The sequence below is a fragment of the Chrysemys picta genome, chromosome 24 (assembly GCF_011386835.1).
Source record: "Chrysemys picta bellii isolate R12L10 chromosome 24, ASM1138683v2, whole genome shotgun sequence".
NCBI lineage: Eukaryota > Metazoa > Chordata > Testudines > Emydidae > Chrysemys > Chrysemys picta.
In genome coordinates, this window is record NC_088814.1 from 5,094,589 (window position 1) to 5,113,140 (window position 18,552).

Consider the following 18,552-nt stretch of genomic DNA (forward strand, 5'->3'; position numbering starts at 1 on the left):
TGCCCCATATTTTGGAAACTTTACTGGATCTTTTTTTAATGCCCTTTTCCAAAGAAACTGAGAACTAATACCTTCTGCCTGTTTTCTCATGCTACTTGGTCCAGTGTATATACTAGTGTGCCAGTGATGAACTCATCACCTGGCAGTGCCAAACAGCCAAAATTGTGCTGTTTCCTTCAGGAGCCTTTGTATTCAGCTCCATCAGGAATTCCAGCAGCCTCTTGCAGCACTTACATGTTTGTTACAAGTAGTTCTCTTAGGCACTTACAAAAATATTGTAGACCGTATTCTAAGGCTTAAGTATTTGTGGTCTGCATAATCACTAATTTATTCATACTTTGCTGGGTATTTAAAAAAATCTTGCAGTCTTGAATGGGCATCCTTCAAATCCTTAAAAATAGTGCAACTTCAAGTATGATTTTTGACTTGATAGAAAGGCAATTATCTCTTGTGTATTTTAACATAAAAATGCATATGGAAGCCAGAGTTTGAGGGGCTGGGAAGAGACATTTGATTTGACACCATTATCAATAATTCTGTTATGTGCATTTTTGAAACATTAACTGAATAAATTCTCTTTGTTACCCTCATAGATTTAAATCTTTCTGCTATTTTAAAAATGTAAGTTAACCAGAGGAAGTTTGTGATAGCAAGTTAGGCTGTTCTTGAGTCCTTATTTTCAGAGTTGCAGAGAGCACCCAGAGTATTCATCAAAATCATCCCCTCTGAACAATCAAGTGCTAAGGCCCTATGTACATTACACTGGAAACTAATGTTGGAAGCAACCCTGTTTAAACATAGTGTTAGACCCCATCTTCCCTACACAATTAACCACGTTTAAGTACTGTTGTGAAACATGGTTGTTATCTGCATGTATAAACAAAGTTTCTTCCTGTGCAAGCAGAAAAATAAAACTGCGGGGTGGGGGAGCGAGGGCTGTTTTGGCTATGTATCTACCATGGTTAAAACAGTTGCCCAATGTTTTTCATGCACAGGCAAGAAAAGTTTTCAAACCACACCACAACAATGTGCTGATGCTAAGCACGATTGGTTTGTAGTGATTTAGAGCCTGTGGGAGAAAAAATAAATTAAGAAATTAAATATTTGATGTCAAATTTGGCAACAATCTGCATGCCTTATGTATGCATGCTGTCAGGTACTTCCTTAGGTTCAGTAGGGTGGAGCTGTGAATCTGCAGTGACATTGAGGCCTTGACTTCATGATCAGGCCTTGCCACAGCCCTGTATGGAGAGCATAGTGTTCTTTCACTGAGCTCGGGATCAAGAGACCTTCCACTCTGCTTTCTTAGCTCTTTATTTTAGCCTCTGTCCTCAAGCTGACATGCAGTTGGTCAGCTCAGCATCACTTGCTGGCCCCTGTGGTGGATAACATACTTTCCAGGCAGCCTGACAGAGAAATATCTGAGGCAGATGTTCAGCCCCTTCCTCCTCATTCGACAGATTGCTGGTGCTCTATCTTGCTACACCAGGTTTGTTTTCTGTTGGAATCTAAAGATAGCAGGGGTCAAAATTCAGTGAATCTTATTTAGTGATACAATTGGCAACCAGTTTTGCTCCCTCATTTTACCGCAAAGCTCATTATTGTGCCTTATTCTTCAGACATCCATACACTCAGAAGTCCAACCACATTCTGTCCAGTATGCTTCGACCTACAGCTTGCTGGGAATGGCTCCTTTGCTTTCTCCACCTTCTACAAAACTAAGAGAATAGAGGAACCCAATCACTTCTCTTTTTTTCCCTGGCTGTATTTGGTGAACCTTTGTCCAGAAAGCATTGTTCAAGTCTTTCTTGTGTCTTAATATCCCAGACCTGTTTTCACTTGAATTCCGTGGTTTGAGCAGAAGGGGATAGACAATTTAAAATTGTGGAAGTGCAGAGTGTTAACTATTAGATTAAACTTTCAACACATCAGTCCACTAAACTATCATTTTTCTCTTTGGATTGAGTCACTGCTATATTTCTTTCCACTTACAATTGTTTTATAGTGAGGGTTGACTATCTCACTATCGCAATCAATGCGGATTAATTCCCGAGTAAAGTATCATGGAGCAAGCAGGTAAGACCGTATGCATTCATGCAATTTTTACATTTAAATTTTGTCAACAGAGATTGGTATTTACTCTGCATGACTTTCAAGCTGAAATAACGCACCATTTTAAAAAATGGAGCAACATGTTCTCTCCCCTAATATTTTATACTAGAGTAAACTAAAGCACATTTTCAGTAAACAGTATTCCTGAAAAAGGAGTTCTTCCTGGCAGTTCCTGGCTTGATAAAATGAACTTGAGTGTTCTGTGGCTGTATCTAAAAATGCATGTCTGGAAAATACCACAATATATGACCCTAGAAAAAGAGGTCATTCTGTAATGCTTCAAAATTAAACTCCGTTGTTTGTAGCTGTAGTGCATAGTGATTCAAGGATCCATGCAATGAGAATGGATACTGTGGAATGTTCCTTTTTAATGTGTTCATATCTAACACAGTCAATTTCTTCTATCACCCTTTTCCTTATTTCTGTTGTCCTTTAAATATTAATACCTTAGAAGACTAAGCCAATGTGTATTAGTAAATCCACAACTATGCCTCGGTGTATATAATGCTGTGTAGGCACGTGATGTGTTGAATGGAAATTTACCAGCTCAGAACATTGGGAAGTATTAAAAATAGTGTTCATCCGTTGATTACGTACAACTCTGTTTCTCAAGGCTTGTTAGTGATGGATTATTTGTGTAGACCAGGGGTGTGGTGAAGGGGGTCTAGGATCTCACCTTGAAAGCTGTAGCAATTTTCCTGGGTGAGGAGTGCTGGACCCAACCGTTCTCTCCAAACACAGTAAGTGCCACTCACTGAATTGGTTAGAAAGGAGGCAGCAAGGTGGTTAGAAAGGTGCTTCCTCGGCACTGAGCACACTGCAGCTCTGTGGATGAGCGTGGTATCGGAGTGCTGATTTCCACTCTCTGTCAGTCTGGCCTGGAGTTGTTATTTAACAGTAACCGTTTACAATGTAGTGCTTAGCAGCTCCAATTGGACCTGGGAGCCCCTTGTTAGCTGCTTTACAAATCTAAACAAAGACAGGGTCCCTGTTCCTGAAGACCTCTGAGTTTCATTTTCAGGGTATAAGAACCAGCTTTGAAAAATTGAATATTGGTTTTTCAAATTGAGATCTAGAAGCTTCTAAAACAGATTGTCTGATTTTTGTAAATATTATGTTTTGGACAACTAGGTAAAATTAAACAGATCTCTATTGGACCAACTTTTCTCTTTGTTCTCCGTAACACTGCTGCATCTCGTGTCAACTGAGAGATCTCAACTGGAATTTCACTCTGTATCAGGAGAGCAGCATTTAAGTGCCACCAACATGCTTGGTGCTGAACAAGAGGCAGACAATCCTCACCCCAAAGAGTTTAGAATCTGAACATGCAGCTCTCATTGCTCTAGTTGTGAAACAATTAGGTTGCTCAGCCTTTGCAGATCTGTGTAAGTGCAGCATTCCAATGGAGTGTGTGTGGGAAGAGATCGAGGTAGTAGCTTGGAATGAAATCCGTGTGTGGGAACCCTATGACCCCCACATAAATATGCTTAAATTGGTTTTCTGAGGCATGAGAATAGAGCATTGAACCTTGTCAATAAGTGTGGTATTTCTTTGGGTGTTTAGGTTTACATTGTTCTCTGTTAATTGAAATCTTGATTAGTGATTACAGCATTTTGCTAAGTTCAGCTGGATTCAATTCACTGAAGTGTGAACGTAAAGTACTCTTGAGTTACGGAAACATTCTAGGCTCTTGTTTGAACCAAGTGCTCTTTCCGTTTCAGAAATACACGCCACGGGATTCAACTATCAGAATGAAGATGAGAAAGTTACTCTCTCCTTTCCCAGTACTCTACAAAAAGGTAAGAGGTGCTTCCAAAGTTTCAGGGCATGTCTACATTACAAAATTAAATCGACTTAAGATAATTCGACTGCTGCAGTAATTAAAGAGGTGTTTCACATCCACACTGTGCTTGTTCTGTCGGCTGTGCGCGTCCTCACCAGGCGTGCTTCCACCAGCTTAACTGTGTGGGGCATGGTGGGGCAGTGGCAGCTGGAGCCTCACTGTCTTGGGACTGACAGCTCACAGCTGGAGTCCCCATACTGCCTAGGGGTGCGGGGGGCTTCAGCTGTCAGCCCTGGGGCAGGTGAGCTCTAGCTGTGAGCCCCGCAGTGGGGCTGACAGCCAACAGGCGATGTAAGTAACACAGTGTCAACACAGATACTGCATCACATAACTACATCAACTTAAGTGCTACGCCTCTCATGAATGTGGAGTTAAGTCGGTGTAGTGGGCAACTCACATCGGTGGGAGTTACATTTTAGTGTAGACCTAACTCTGTAGTGTAGACCAGGCCTCAGACTGACATGCTACATGGCTCAGCCAAGTTAAAATACCGTCACTCAGGGTGGGTCTGTCTGCCTCTCTTATTGTGTATTCCTTTTGCTATTTGTTTTATTTAAAATTTCCCCTTCTGAATTTCACAATCTGATGGGCGAATGTCAGGCAACTGAACAGTTAGTGCCCAGTTTCTAACTAGCTTAATATTTACATTGCAGTTAAACAGAGGGGCCAGTTTCCATAACGCCTCAGTGTTAATAGTAGGGCTGTCAATTAATTGCAGTTAATGCAAGCAATTAACGCAAAACAAAATAACTAGATTAAAAAATAGCTGTGATTAATCACCGTTTTAATCGCACTGGAAAACAATAATAGAACACCAATTTGAATTTATTATAAATATTTTTGGATGTTTTCCTACATTTTCAAATATATGTATTTCAATTACAATGCAGAATACAAAATATACAGTGCTCACTTTGTATTATTTTGATTACAAGTATTTGCACTGTAAAAAAATAAAAGAAATGGTATTTTGCAGTTCATCTTGTACAAGTACTGTAGTGCAATCTCTATCGTGAAAGTGTAACTTACAAATGTAGAAATATTTTTACATAACTGTACTCAAAAACAAAACAATGTGAAACTGTAGAGCCTACAAGTCCACTCACTCCTACTTCTTGTTCAGCCAATCGCTAAGACAAACATGTTTGTTTACATTTACAGGAGATAATGCTGCCCTCTTCTTATTTACATGTCACCTGGCAATGAGAACAGGCATTCCCATGGCATGTTGTAGCTGGCGTAGCCAGGTATTTATGTGCCAGATATGCTAAACATTTGTATGCCCCTTCATGCTTTAACTTGTAGGCTCTAAAGTTTTACATTGTTTTGGTTTTGAGTACAGTTGTGTAAAAAAAAAAAAAAAGTTCTACATTTGTAAATTGCACTTTTATGATAGAGATTGCACTACAGCAGGGGTTCTCAACCTTTTTCTTTCTGAGCCCTCTTCCACTCTCCTTCCCCCCCCGCCCCCCCCCCAAAAGCTATAAAAACTCCACAGCCCACCTGTGTCACAACAATTGTTTTTCTGCATATAAAAGCCAGGGCCGGCATTAGGGGGTAGCAAGCAGGGCAGTTGCCTGGGGCCCCTGCAAAGTTACATTCCTCAGGCTTCAGCCCCGGGTGGTGGGACTCAGGGACCCGGGCTTCAGCCCCATGCAGTAAGACTTCGGCTTTGTGTCCTTTGCTCCAGCGAGTCTAATGCTAGCCCTGATTGGTGGGCCCCCTGAAACCAGCTCGCGGCCCCGCAGGGGGCCCTAGTCTCCTGGTTGAGAACCACCACACTACAGTAATTGTCTCAGGTGAATTAAAAAATACTATTTCTTTTGTTTATATTTTTACAGTGCAAATATTTGTAAGAACAAATAATATAAAGTGAGCACTGTATACTTTGTGTTTTGTGTTGTAATTGAAATCAATATATTTTAAAATGTAGAAAAACATCCAAAAATATATATAATAAATTTAAATTGGTTTTCTATTATTGATTTAAAGTGCGATTAAAACGGCAATTAATCGTGACTATTTTTATCTCACGGTTAATTGTGAATATTTTTGTAATCGTTTGACAGTCCTAGTTAATAGGGAAATTATCTAGTTAATTGAAAAACTCCTTTATATAGAATGCCCTAGAAGAAGTGGGTGAGGATCATAGAAAGTGGGCCTGGTTCAGGTTACTATGACTCTCCTGCTTTGGCTCTGTCTCGGCTAGAGTTGCTTTCCGTTCTCAATTCCACCAAACAGGTAGCTTAATTGTTCACTGAATATTTTGGGTGTCTTGGCTAGACAAGAAAGAGAAAACAAGAAGAGGACCAAGAAAAATTGGTGACCTGGGAATGACAGAAGTTGCTTAAGGCTCAGCCCTCTTCTAGAGTCTTGATTCCATAACTGGGAATTAATGAATGTTTGTATAGTGTTCTAAGCATATAAACCACAGTGCAAAGTGCTAAGTATTTGTTTGTAAAGTGCCTTAGTATCCCTGAATGAAAGCTGCAGTAAGGCCAAAGTACTATAATGTAAGACTGCTCTATTCCAAGATTTACTCACAGTTTCAAGATTTACTCACAATACTTATTCCCTCTCTGTCATCTAAACATAAAGTAACTTTTTGAGGCCGGTTTAGACCTCAGCATTGTTCAAGTAGTTGTTGGAGTTGGTGACACCATTGGATAGTTTAGGAGATGAATAATTTCACATCTGACATGAGTTAAAATCTATCCCAGGTTGGTAGGGACTGGAAGAGAGTTGGTTACTGAGAGGCTTATATAAAATGAGCATTTGGATTCACCCCATGTCCTGGAGGGGCTGATGTCCATCTCGCACAAATCCGTACCACAGTTGGCTCTACCTCTAGGCAGTCTCCTTTGGCAGCCCATGCAGAGAAGCCCAAGACTGAATGGGTATGAAAAGTAAACTGAACTATCTTCTGACTTGATGGGGAGAAATCATTTAAAAGGTTAAGATACATTGGTGGGACGCTGCAGATGCTCATATTTAAGTGTTTGTGCTGACTGAAATCACATGGCCTACTGGTATTGCAGCATTTAAAGAAATCTTCCTATCAAGCCACACACCCACTCTTAGCTATAGAATAATTTTGTCATTACCCAGCAGAAGTACCCAGCAGAAGTAGTTCGGTGCTGACAACTCCAGGAATCTTTCAGCAGATCCTCTGTTTGATATTGTCTTGTGTGGTTAGGCACATTAACTATTTTGCATGATAATTAGTAGAGTAACTTGTAGTTCAGTGGGGAAAAAATGTGCAGTTGATGGTTTTCTGCCTATAGGTGTCATGATGCCTAGCAATGGCAGCATTGTAGGAGAGGGTTCCTGTTGATAGCGGCAATTTGTATGGTAAAATACTAGTGTCTGGGTCAGCTGGAAACACTCGTCTTGTAGAGATGTTTAAATATTTCACTGACTAAAAAAAAAAATCTAGTGCAGGTTACTATTTGCCTAGCTGTTAAAAAAAAAAAAAATCAAGATTTGAAAGATACAAAATGTCAACTACTTTAAAAATTCCATATTTCATTCCCTCATACTTCATTGTCTCAGTTCTTGACGTTCCTCCCCCGCCCCCTCCAAGAAAGAATGGGGAGCTGCAACAGGCTTCACGTTTCATGTACAGATGCACAAAGTCTGATTCTATGCATGTAGGTCTTATCCAGTTGGTCTAGTTTGTTCATTATAGTGAGCCAGTAGAAGATTGAAATGTACAAGAATCCTATTTGTTCAATTATATTTGGCGGTAGCAGGTTGAAATTAAAACACAATGATGGGATTAAAGGTTTGTAGGTCCTCTTTTCTAGAATTCTAGTAGGCTTTTGCAAGAGTATATTTTAAATAAGAACAATTGTGCCTGTGCCTTAAAAAATTACTGTCAGTCTAGCTCCTTAGTTAGCAGTTGATTCCACATTAGAACTGTATCAGTGGCTGGATTGCACTAGAATAAAGTTTAATTTGCATTGACACTGTAAATGACATTCACTTGACTTGAGACCTGCTCTACAAAGAACATTCTCGCTGACACACTAAGTAAACAGCGCCTGTGATAAAGTTACGTTGATGTGTCCGACTCTGGGCCTATAGAACTAAATGATGATTCTGTGATTGTTTGCTTTTGGTAATGGTGAAGTTTGCTCTTGAACACCTGAGGTGATTCTAATCATCTGCCTGCCATTGGGAGTTAGGCTTAGGAGCTATTTATGTGAGAGATTGTTGATCTGTTCTCTTGTTACCCAGAAAGGGCTAAGCTGAATTAATGTAGTGCTCTCCAGGCTGTGAATATACAAACTCCTTGTTAACTGTGTGGCAGTTCCGTTTTCTGAGAGATTTTTTTAGGTTGGAATTTGACACCACAGTTGAATAAGGTGTATATTTTTATCTGTGCATGCAGTTTTGTAAAGATTCTATGCAGATACAAATGTTACTGTGCTCTATTCTGTAGGTTATTGGCATGTTGCCTTTCTTAGCAAGATCAGGTTCCCCTTGTGTGCTGAGGCATCAAGGGCAGAATAAATCCTGGATGTCAGAGTGCAGACAGCTCTACCTTGACTACTGTATTAGATTTTCATAAGATTCTATTAATATCCGCTTAGGCACTCCATATAAATAGGCTTTCTAAGCCTACCTGTGGAGCGTAGAGTTAAAACTAACATCCCGTCATGCATCCCTCACTTGTAATAGTTGCAGTATCAGGTCCTTAAATTGGGTAAAAAGATAGAGCTTAGTCTGGTTACAATCAAGTAGAAAAAGTGAATACAAGCAGAAGCCTCACAGGTACTACACCGGTCAAGTGCTATATCTCCATGGCTGGTTAGATTTTGCTTGTATTACTCCTAATGCTTAGCTGCCACTGAGCAGTGTTCTATGCAGTGCTGCCAAAAAAGGGGAGGGTTCGAGGGGTGCTGGCGATGGAGCGGTGGGTGGGGAGGAATTGGAGGGAAGAGTTATTTCAGAAGGGCAGTGAGCCAACTAAGTAGCCCAGCCTGAGAAACCAGACGAAATAAATGTTCTGTTTGGCACCTCCAAATAACATGTCCCATCTGTTCTTTTTTTGTCACAGGGACGGGGACGTTAAAGATAGACTTTGTTGGAGAGCTGAATGATAAAATGAAAGGTTTCTATAGAAGTAAATATACCACCCCTTCCGGAGACACGCGCTATGCTGCTGTCACTCAGTTTGAGGTATGAGCTGTATTTTTGTTTTCAGAAAGGGTCATTCATAATATAAGGTTTACTCTTGGGAGAAGATTTGGGGACAGTTTTTTTAGTCTCAACTACATGCATGGCCTGATTTTTTTAGAATCCATATTTTCCACTTCTCATTCTCAACAAAGTAGAAGGTAATAAAAAATAAGCTTTGTACTGTGACCTAAAAGTCAACAAATCCAGGGTCTGGCAAATTCCTCAGTCGAAGTCTCTGTCTATATATAGTATATGCATATGTATAACAGCTGCAGTGTTAGAAACAAATCCCTTTAACAGCTGCTTTGAACCAAATGTCCATATAAATTGCCTTTTGAAAGTACACTAATATTTTACTTTGACTCTCTGACTTACTCCCAATAGCTTAATGGCACTCAGATTGTGTGCTGTCTTCTGTCTCAAGTATTCTATAGCTCTTAACATCATTACATTTTAATACCATTCTTTAAACCAGTGGTCTCCAACTTTTTGCGCACACGATCACTTTTTGAATTTAAGGGCAACCTAGTTCTACCCCACCCCCTCCCTGAGGCCCCGCCCTGCTCGCTCACGCGCGCTCTCTCTCTCTCTCTCACTCTCACACACACACACACACACACACACACACACACACACACACACACACACACACACGTCGCCCTCCATCCCACCCTCATTCACTTTCATCGGGCAGGGGTTTGGGAGGGGGTGTGGGCACTGGGCTTGGGACCAAGGGGTTCACAGTGTGGGAGGGAGCTCTGGGCTGAGCCTGGGACAGGGGGTGAGAGGTGCAGCTCTGGGAGGGAGTTTGGGTGCAGGAAGGGGCTCCGGGCTGGAGCAGGAGGTTAGGGTGCAGGAGAGGTATTGGGTGCTGGCTCCTGCCGGGTGGCACTTACCTCAGGCGGTGGCGTAGCGGAGCTAAGGCAGGCTCCCTGCCTGCCTCTGCCCCACGCTGCTCCCGTAAGGGGCCCACGTGCTCCGGGGAGGGCACGTGGCTCCACGTGCTGCCCCTCTCCTCAGGCACCGCCCCCGCAGCACCCATTGACCACAGTTCCCCATTCCTGGCCAATGAAAGTTGTGGGGGCGGTGCTTGCAGGCAAGAGCAGCATGCGATGACCCTTGCCTCCCCCTCCCCCGGGGCTGCTGGCCGCTTCCAGGTGTGGTGTGGGGCCGGGGCAGGCAGGGACCCTGCTGCACTGCCAAATTTTTAGCAGCCGGAGATCGCGATCTCTCCAGGATTGACCAGTCGATCGCAGTCGACTGGTTGGTGACTACGGTTTAACGGTTGTCTTAGTTTGTTACATAAATAAAAACATGAAGCACTCTTTCCTTTATCTAATGCACATAAAACATACCATGGTGTGTGCAGTCTAATGAGATGATGCAACCAAGGGGTCATGTGTGCTTTCTATGGATGTTTGTGCACCCTCCCTTTTACATGACTGAAGCATTACTTGGGTCATGGTTGTGCTGAATTTTGCTCAGGGACTGTAAACTTCAGTGGCAACACAAGATGAATTTCTCTTGCCCTTTTTTTTAACCTGAGAGTGAATTAGCATATAGTTTAAGAGAAAACATACTAATCCAAGGGCCAAGGAAGATGAACAAGGAAACTTTTTCTAGCAGAGACTGACCCTAGCTTGCCAGACTATCAATAGAATGTATTTTTATGTGCTTCATTGTGATAATCTCTGTGAAAGATTTGTTCAGTTAATGCTCTTATTTCCTTGAGGCCACTGATGCTCGCAGAGCCTTCCCTTGCTGGGATGAACCTGCTATTAAGGCAACATTCGATATCTCATTGGTCATCCCTAAAGACAGAGTAGCTTTGTCAAATATGGTAAGTGCTTAATGTGCAAGTAATGAACTCAGTTTTTAATAGCAACTGGCTGTGTAGCGGTTTTGTTTGCAAGTTAGTGATGTGTTTTGGTGACACCCATTAATAGGAAGATGGATTGTAGTATTTGTCATTACTAAGCAGTTATACTTGATTGAGGGAAGCTTTTTTAAAAGTAGATATCCATTGCTAGCTGACGCTAGTACAGAAATTAAATACGCTGCACAAGCCAGAGAGGGTTGTTTATTAAAACGAGTCCTAACACGTGGCATGACATGTGCTGCTCAATTAAATGAATGAAAAAAATAAAACTTTTGCTTGTTTAGAAAGCTACATAGACATGCATGGCATTTTCTAGACGAATAAGACCAGTCTCTGCCCTGGAGAGCTGATAATTAAAGTTCAGACGTAACAGGAGCGAGTGGTAGCAATTTCATCGCAGGTACAAAGGGGATATCTTCACATTCCCCATTTCAAATATGGTGTAAATCTTCATAATAGTCATTTGCCACTGAGAAACCACCCTTCAGTGTCTCATCCTGCAGGCTCCTATTGTTGGATGACTGTTTACTAATAAAGGCCATTTTCAGTTAGGACTCAGTTTCTTCTGCTCAGGCAGCTTGATGCTGTAATGTGTTAATGCAAGCCAGAAGTCTTGTCCATCGACCATTTTGTTGCAGCCATCCTTTCTGTGTTTGAACAAAAGAATCATGCTCTGGAAACTTTTTAGAGGAAACTGGCTCTATAGTCATGGGTCCTGTCACCAGTCCTGGAGAGCGGGAGTCCAGGAACTGATAGCAAAAGCTATCCATCAGACCTTAGCTACTGCGGTGCGAAATATGACTTGTGGAGTAAACTATAGAAATTAAGTATTTGTTTTTCAGCTGGGGACTATAAATGTAATGAGCATTTTAAAGTTGTAATCCAGTGTTGCTTTTTATGGAACTAATCAGATTCCTTTTTGTGTTGGTTGGAAAGAATGTCACTGATCGGAAGCCATACCCCGATGATGAAAATCTGGTGGAAGTGAAGTTTGCCCGCACACCTGTGATGTCAACGTACCTAGTAGCATTTGTGGTGGGAGAATATGACTTTGTAGAGACCAGGTCGTCTGATGGTGTGTTAGTCCGTGTTTACACTCCTGTTGGCAAAGCAGAACAGGGAAAGTTTGCATTAGAGGTAAATGCGCTTGAAGTGATTTCTCTACTATTTGTATAGTCCCCAGTTGTGGGGAGCCTACGTTCTGGCTGAGTTCTATCAACAGCACAATTAATGTGAAACTTGTCATGCTGCTTTGGTTTTGGTTTGATTAGTGACATGGAGAAACAAGGCTTGAAAGTAAACTGAAATTCATTACATACAAATAAAACATGAAGTCATGACAAAAATCTAGATTCTGACCCGACTGAGATGATTTAGCATGATCACCTTTTATATAAAGTCAATGTAAGATAGTAGAGATTGGCTGAAGCCTGGAAAAAACAGGGGTACTTCCAATGTTGGTACTCTGGCATTCCTGGAAGTCCCACATTTTAGAAGTGGGATTTCTGGGGCAGAGAGCCAGTATGTGCTGCTTTCTGGAGTACTTACAGCCATGTGGAAATGTCAGTTCTGGCCTATCCTTGCGAGTTAGTTCAAAATGTTTACTAGGTTTTTCCTTTTATCTTTTTATAGGTTGCTGCTAAAACTCTGCCTTTTTATAAGGACTACTTCAATGTTCCTTATCCTCTTCCTAAAATTGATCTCATAGCTATTGCAGACTTTGCAGCTGGTAAAGTAACTCACTTTATTGCTGAACGGTATTGATTTTCTTTGAATTTTAAACATTTAGGAAGAGGTGTGTATCAATGTCAATAAACCTTTGTATTTATTTTATAAAGGTGCCATGGAGAACTGGGGCCTTGTTACTTATAGGTATGCTGTTAAAATACTGTCTTTCCCCCTTTGTTCACTAATTTTGGAGGCAATCAGACTGGTTTTAGGGAGATATAATAATTGGGCTTCATCCCAAGTAAGGTTGAGTAACTTCCTCCAAACTCTAGCTTCAGTCTTGAGTAATTTAGGCTTTTACACCAAAATGCACTGGTGTTCACATCTCAGAAGGGCAAGAATGAGCTTTTAAGGCTACTGGCCAAGATAGCCTGAAAGATTTTAAAAGCATCTGGCAGCAGCAGCTTCTGCAAAAAAAGAAAGTGTTTTCTTGGCTACATTTCCCCCCCCAACCCCCCCATAGTTCTGTAGTTATTTACGCAGCTTAGAAAACTGTTTTTGATTTTTGCATGTTCTAGCCAAGTCGGTAAACTTCTGCAACCATAGGACAAACATGTGGGTTGAGTAATTTTAAAAACTTTAGCTTGCCTTCCATTTTCAGTTGCTTGATCAGATGACCAAACTTTCATACCTTCTGCTTGATAGTCTCATGTTTGTTTTGAGCTGTTGGAAGGTGCTCCCTTCAGCCTCTGCAACATGGGACTCTCATTAGCGCTAGGTTAATTAGCATTGAAGTGAGATTTCAGGATTTTTCTTCTTTTAAATTTACCCCATTAATTTGGCCTTACAAAATTGTCATGAAAAATTACTAGCCCATGCACAAAATCTACTTGCCCACTCTACCATGCTGACGAGAACTGATATTTTATTCCCTGTGCAAAAATTATTTGCCCTGGGTGTGTAGAATTTTGTAAGCCTGCTTTAATGCTAGTGCTACATTCTCCCCTTGCATTCAGATTGGCAGTCTTGCCTGTTACCTGTATGATAGATAAGAGGCTGGCATAATGTGCAGGCTCTATTTTATCCAAGACAATTTTTCCCTCCTTGAGTCGCAGGAGTCTGAAAGTCTCTTCTGATTGACCTATTGAGCCATGGTTATGACACAGATTTCTTTAGCGTTCCCTTATTGGATCACAAGTGAAATGAGTGTGTGTGTGTCTGTCTGTGTGTGGATATTCGTATGCTTCTGAGATGGTAAATGTAACACAACTGATGACTGGGCACGTGGATGAGTGGTGACTCCTTCTGGGTTGAGTGTGGGAAAGAAGACTTGCTTTGCATACGTTATGAAGTGTGAAAGCAAACTGCAGTCAAGGTGAGACTTTTCCCCTGTTTTTTCTAGTCATGTAGCTGGACTATTTTTTGCAGAGTAAAGTTTTTCTCCTGTCTGGGTTTCTTGCCCTTGATTTCATGCATACTTTGAGGAAGTGTTGCCCCAAGTCATCCCAACAGCTCTGAAATTTAATGTAACTGTTTTATGTGCAAACTGAAACAACTTCTGTTTTTCAGTTGTGCGGATCATGTTTGTAGCTTGCTTAGGTAATTCAGACTGTTTAAAATCTTATTTTTCCCAGATTGTGCTGCTCAATTAATCTCTCTTTATTTCTTAAAAACAGGGAGACTGCACTGCTGATTGATCCCAAAAATTCCTGCTCTTCGTCCCGCCAGTGGGTTGCTCTGGTTGTGGGACACGAACTTGCTCACCAGTGGTTTGGAAACCTTGTAACTATGGTATCTAATATTTAAAGTATTTTTGTTATTATTTGTATTACCATTGCACCTTGGAGTCCTAAACATGGACCAGTACCACATTGTGCTAGGCACTGTACAAACACAGAACAAAGAGACTGTCCCCACCCCAAGGAGCTTGCATGCTAACTAAGATGAGACATGACATATATGTTTAGATTTGTCATGCTGCTCCTAACTATGATTAGATTCTTCAAGTGCCCCCTAAAGTATCATGTAAAAGGGAATAGACATGTTGAGTTAGATACTTTAAAAAGCTGTCTTTAAAGTGGACTTTAAAATACCTACTTGACCAGATGCGCCTGAAGAACAGGTGTATAAACAGAAAAATGCTAATTAACCTGTTCTAGTTCATGTGTGCGTGAATTAATGTTAAGAAGTTGACTTAGTCTGTTTGAATGTAGCCAGAGAGTGGGAAGAGAACAGCAGGTTTCCATGGAAATGAGCTAAGCCACCATATTAGATTACTTTTAAAGTGATAAATCCTTATTTTCCTTTCTGGTAGGGATGATTCACTGTGTCATCAGGAACTTTTCTTACTAAGCAGGCCTTCTCAGTTTGTGACACTGGGACTGTATTATTCTAATCCATTAGTTGAAAAGTTGCCTGGTAGTAGCTGACATAGATTATTTTGGGTCTATAGGGAACCAGTCTTCTGAATGATTGACGCTGAAGTCATTTAGATGGGAATAAAAGTACAGGAGAGGCAGCAGGTTGAAAGGTGCTAATAAACTCCCCACTGTGCTTACAAACCCGAAAGCCATGTTTACTGAAGTGTCTGCCTGTCCTGATTAGATCTTTACAGTGCTGTTGTAGCCTGATGCTCCTTTCTTTCCTCTGACACCCCCTCAAAAAAAACAACAACCCTGCTAATGGGTCCTTGGAAGCCAACCCTGTTAAATGTTCAGAAGCCTTGTTGCCAGAAGCAGAGTGTGTTTGGTAATTGAACTAGAAGCACTGCAGCAAAAGGAGCACAGCTTCTGGAGCCAGCAGTTTCCTAGCCGTATCTTTTAGGCTGCCAAAACAGAGGTCATGACTTCGGTGGAAGAGAGATTTATATGTCACTTCACCAGGGAAACTAGTAAGGAAGCAGTTCTCAGCCTTTTCCATAGTGTGGCACGCATCATAATAGAAAGTTGTCTTTTCCCTTTCACGATTGCACAGGCCACCTCCCTGTGTGATTCAAGTCACATCCCTGTCACAGCAACAGCAATTAATTTGAAAAGTAATATTAGGATAGTATGTAATGTATGTTTAGCTTTGAATGCAATCGGGCAGCTGGAAATTGAGAGCCGGCGTTGTGTGATCAACCAGCTCTTTGTGGATCACTAGCAAGTGATTTTGGGACCACCGGTGGCTCACAGACCTTTAGTGGTCTACCACACCTTGAGAACCAGTACAGTAAGGCATTTAACAAAGCAATATTGTCTTGTAAGGGCTTTGCTACTTTGATAAAAAGTTTTACCTTTTCTTTCCCCTTTGAAGCTTTGTGCCATTCATAAAGTTTTTTCTTTTAATTTTCATATTTTCAGATTTTTTGTATTTGAAATAGGATTATGTTTTGTGAAGTGAAAGTCTTTCACTTTCCCAGTTCAGGTAGCTTGTTGTACGCAGGGAACAAAGATACTATCGCTGCAGGAAGTGTCAGTTACATCGTGGTTACAGTGTGCCAATGTTGGATCTTACCAGATAGCCAGCTCTTTAACACTGAAGATATTAAACTAATTGGAATCAAAATAGTTCTGAGAAATAAATGGATGCCTGAGCAACGAGACGGGAATCTCATCTCCCCACCCCGGTCTTTAGTTTTCATTGGGATAGGCTAGCAGCTTGTTGCACTTAGCATGTGACTGACAGCCACTTACACGTCATGAAATTAATACAGAAAAAACCTGACTTGTTGGGAGTTTGAAAGTAAAGTTGAATATCTTTCATTTTTCACAGTTGCATGAATCCTTTGGCACCAGTACTATATTTAAGTTCTGGAACTTTGTCTTGGAAACGGATTTAATCAGAACTATAATGAAAATTGAACAGGCTCCACTCTAAAAATAAATAATGTTGGACTTATCTGGGTAGAATGTCAGTGAAATTATTCCTTTTCGAATTCCCTCTGTGATGTTTCATTCTTAACCAGGAAGTAGAATTGTTGTGTGGCTGAATTTCTATTGGGTTGACTCTGCATCACTTTCCAATTTTTTCTCCTTAAATAGACCTGGCAACTTAATCAAACATATCTGAATTTACCTACCACTGGTTTATGAGTAAGAGTACTATATCTGAAAGAAATAAGAGGATGGGAAAGCCTTTTCCTCTCATTTTTTTTTCAGTTTCATATGTAGTCGGTTTCCTTATCTCCCTCAGTACAGTAGGCATTGTCTCTCTTAGCCAGGCATGGGGAAGGAGGATGCATCTTAAAATATAGGACATATAATTGTAAAGCTGCAAAAATTGTCAGCGAGTGTGTCTTGGACAGGTATAATCCTGAAACTACTTTAACTCCCCCCCCCCCCCCAATAATAATTAATTACTAGATTTCAGGTTTTCAGTATCTGTTTACAACAGTATTCTTTCTCTCTCAGGTATCCAAACTCCTTTTCTATTACCTGTAAGGACATTAATACAAAAACTCCTGTGAGGCTGTGATTGACGGAGGCCTTTCCGTAATTAGCAGAATGTGTGGATTCCCCAGGATCTGGCTACTTTGTTGAACTGTGGCCTTCCATGCCACAGACAGCTTCCCCAATCTGGTCTTCCCTTGTCAGCTTCCTGCAACTGTTCCCTCTGTGGCTCTGCCCTCAAATCCAGCCTAATATGCAATTACTTTTGTACCACCCGCAGGTTTGCCCTCTCTTTTGAGTTCTTGGAAGCACAGCTCACCTAGCAAACAGTTGCTAGGTAGATCATTCTGCAGTGGGTTCAGTTCAGTTCACGAGCTGTTCTAAGGCTAAAGGGGATACTGTTGTGTAACACAGTCTGCTGTGTGTTCTATTCCACTTCCTGAATTTGACGTCTCCATATTGGGGGATTCAGACACCATCTCAGTAGACCTTTCTCTCTGATTTGCGGTTAACTGGGCCGTTAATAGGTTATAGTCTGTAATGCAGACTTTTTAGTTGAGTGAGTAGGAAGAGTGTTAAAAAATAAGTGAAACTAGTGAAATAAAGCATTTTATATTCAAATACTCTTTTCTTTCCAGGAATGGTGGACCCACCTTTGGCTGAATGAAGGCTTTGCTTCCTGGATTGAGTATCTTTGTGTAGACCACTGCTTCCCAGAGTATGATATCTGGACTCAGTTTGTTTCGGCTGATTACACACGAGCTCAAGAGCTCGATGCCTTAGACAACAGTCATCCTATTGAAGTGAGCTGTGACTCCCTGCTATTGGCATTATTTGTCTCTTTCAGTTCAACTGGGAATTCTGGGTAGAAACCTTCCACTGATAGCTAGAAAGGAGGGAAGTGTGCAGGTATTCACAATGCAAAGGAAAAATCTCCAATTGCTTTTACATCTAGTAGATTTTCTGTTAAAATAGGAAGGCCTCTTCTAGTAAAAGTAGTGCTTAAGGGAGATCTGAAAGCTCACGCAATTGGTAATGGTTTAAATACCCTTTCATCTCTACTGACTTGAGCTGGCAAACTAGTGACCAAAACTCGTGGTTTTTCTCTGACGACAGTGAAATGAGTTGTTGGGGTCTCACTCCAGTTCCTAGTCAATACTTGCCCACATTAGAAGCAACCACCCCTAATTGGTACCTTTGAGTCTCAGCAGTGAGGGAAGGATAGACCAGAGGGCAATAACTTCCCTGTAATCCTTAGAGCTGGTCACTCTGGTTCAGAATTGGAGGCCCATTAACAGGACAATATGAGGAAACTCGTTGCCACTGCTTGTGCTGTACCTGTTAACAAATAAGAATGTAAGTCTTCTGGGCTGTCAGTCTGGCACCTTAACCTAAAAATGTGCATAAAGTGTCATTTTGAACACTTTGAAAATTAGGCTGCTGATCTGCTGAGTATTTGTATAGATGAGGTGGTAGCTATTGGATCTATTCACCTA

General features: G+C 41.2%; 1 protein-coding gene across 1 annotated transcript in view; it reads left to right on the forward strand.

The window, feature by feature from the left end:
* NPEPPS (aminopeptidase puromycin sensitive) overlaps positions 1-18,552 on the forward strand; it is a 60,499-nt gene that overhangs the window by 18,703 nt on the left and 23,244 nt on the right. Inside the window, exons 3-10 of the mRNA XM_005301860.4 lie at positions 3,834-3,911; positions 9,018-9,139; positions 10,872-10,979; positions 11,955-12,155; positions 12,651-12,747; positions 12,857-12,890; positions 14,363-14,477; positions 17,695-17,859. Coding sequence (XP_005301917.2) covers positions 3,834-3,911; positions 9,018-9,139; positions 10,872-10,979; positions 11,955-12,155; positions 12,651-12,747; positions 12,857-12,890; positions 14,363-14,477; positions 17,695-17,859 — 920 coding nt within the window. The remainder of the gene's footprint in view (positions 1-3,833; positions 3,912-9,017; positions 9,140-10,871; positions 10,980-11,954; positions 12,156-12,650; positions 12,748-12,856; positions 12,891-14,362; positions 14,478-17,694; positions 17,860-18,552) is intronic.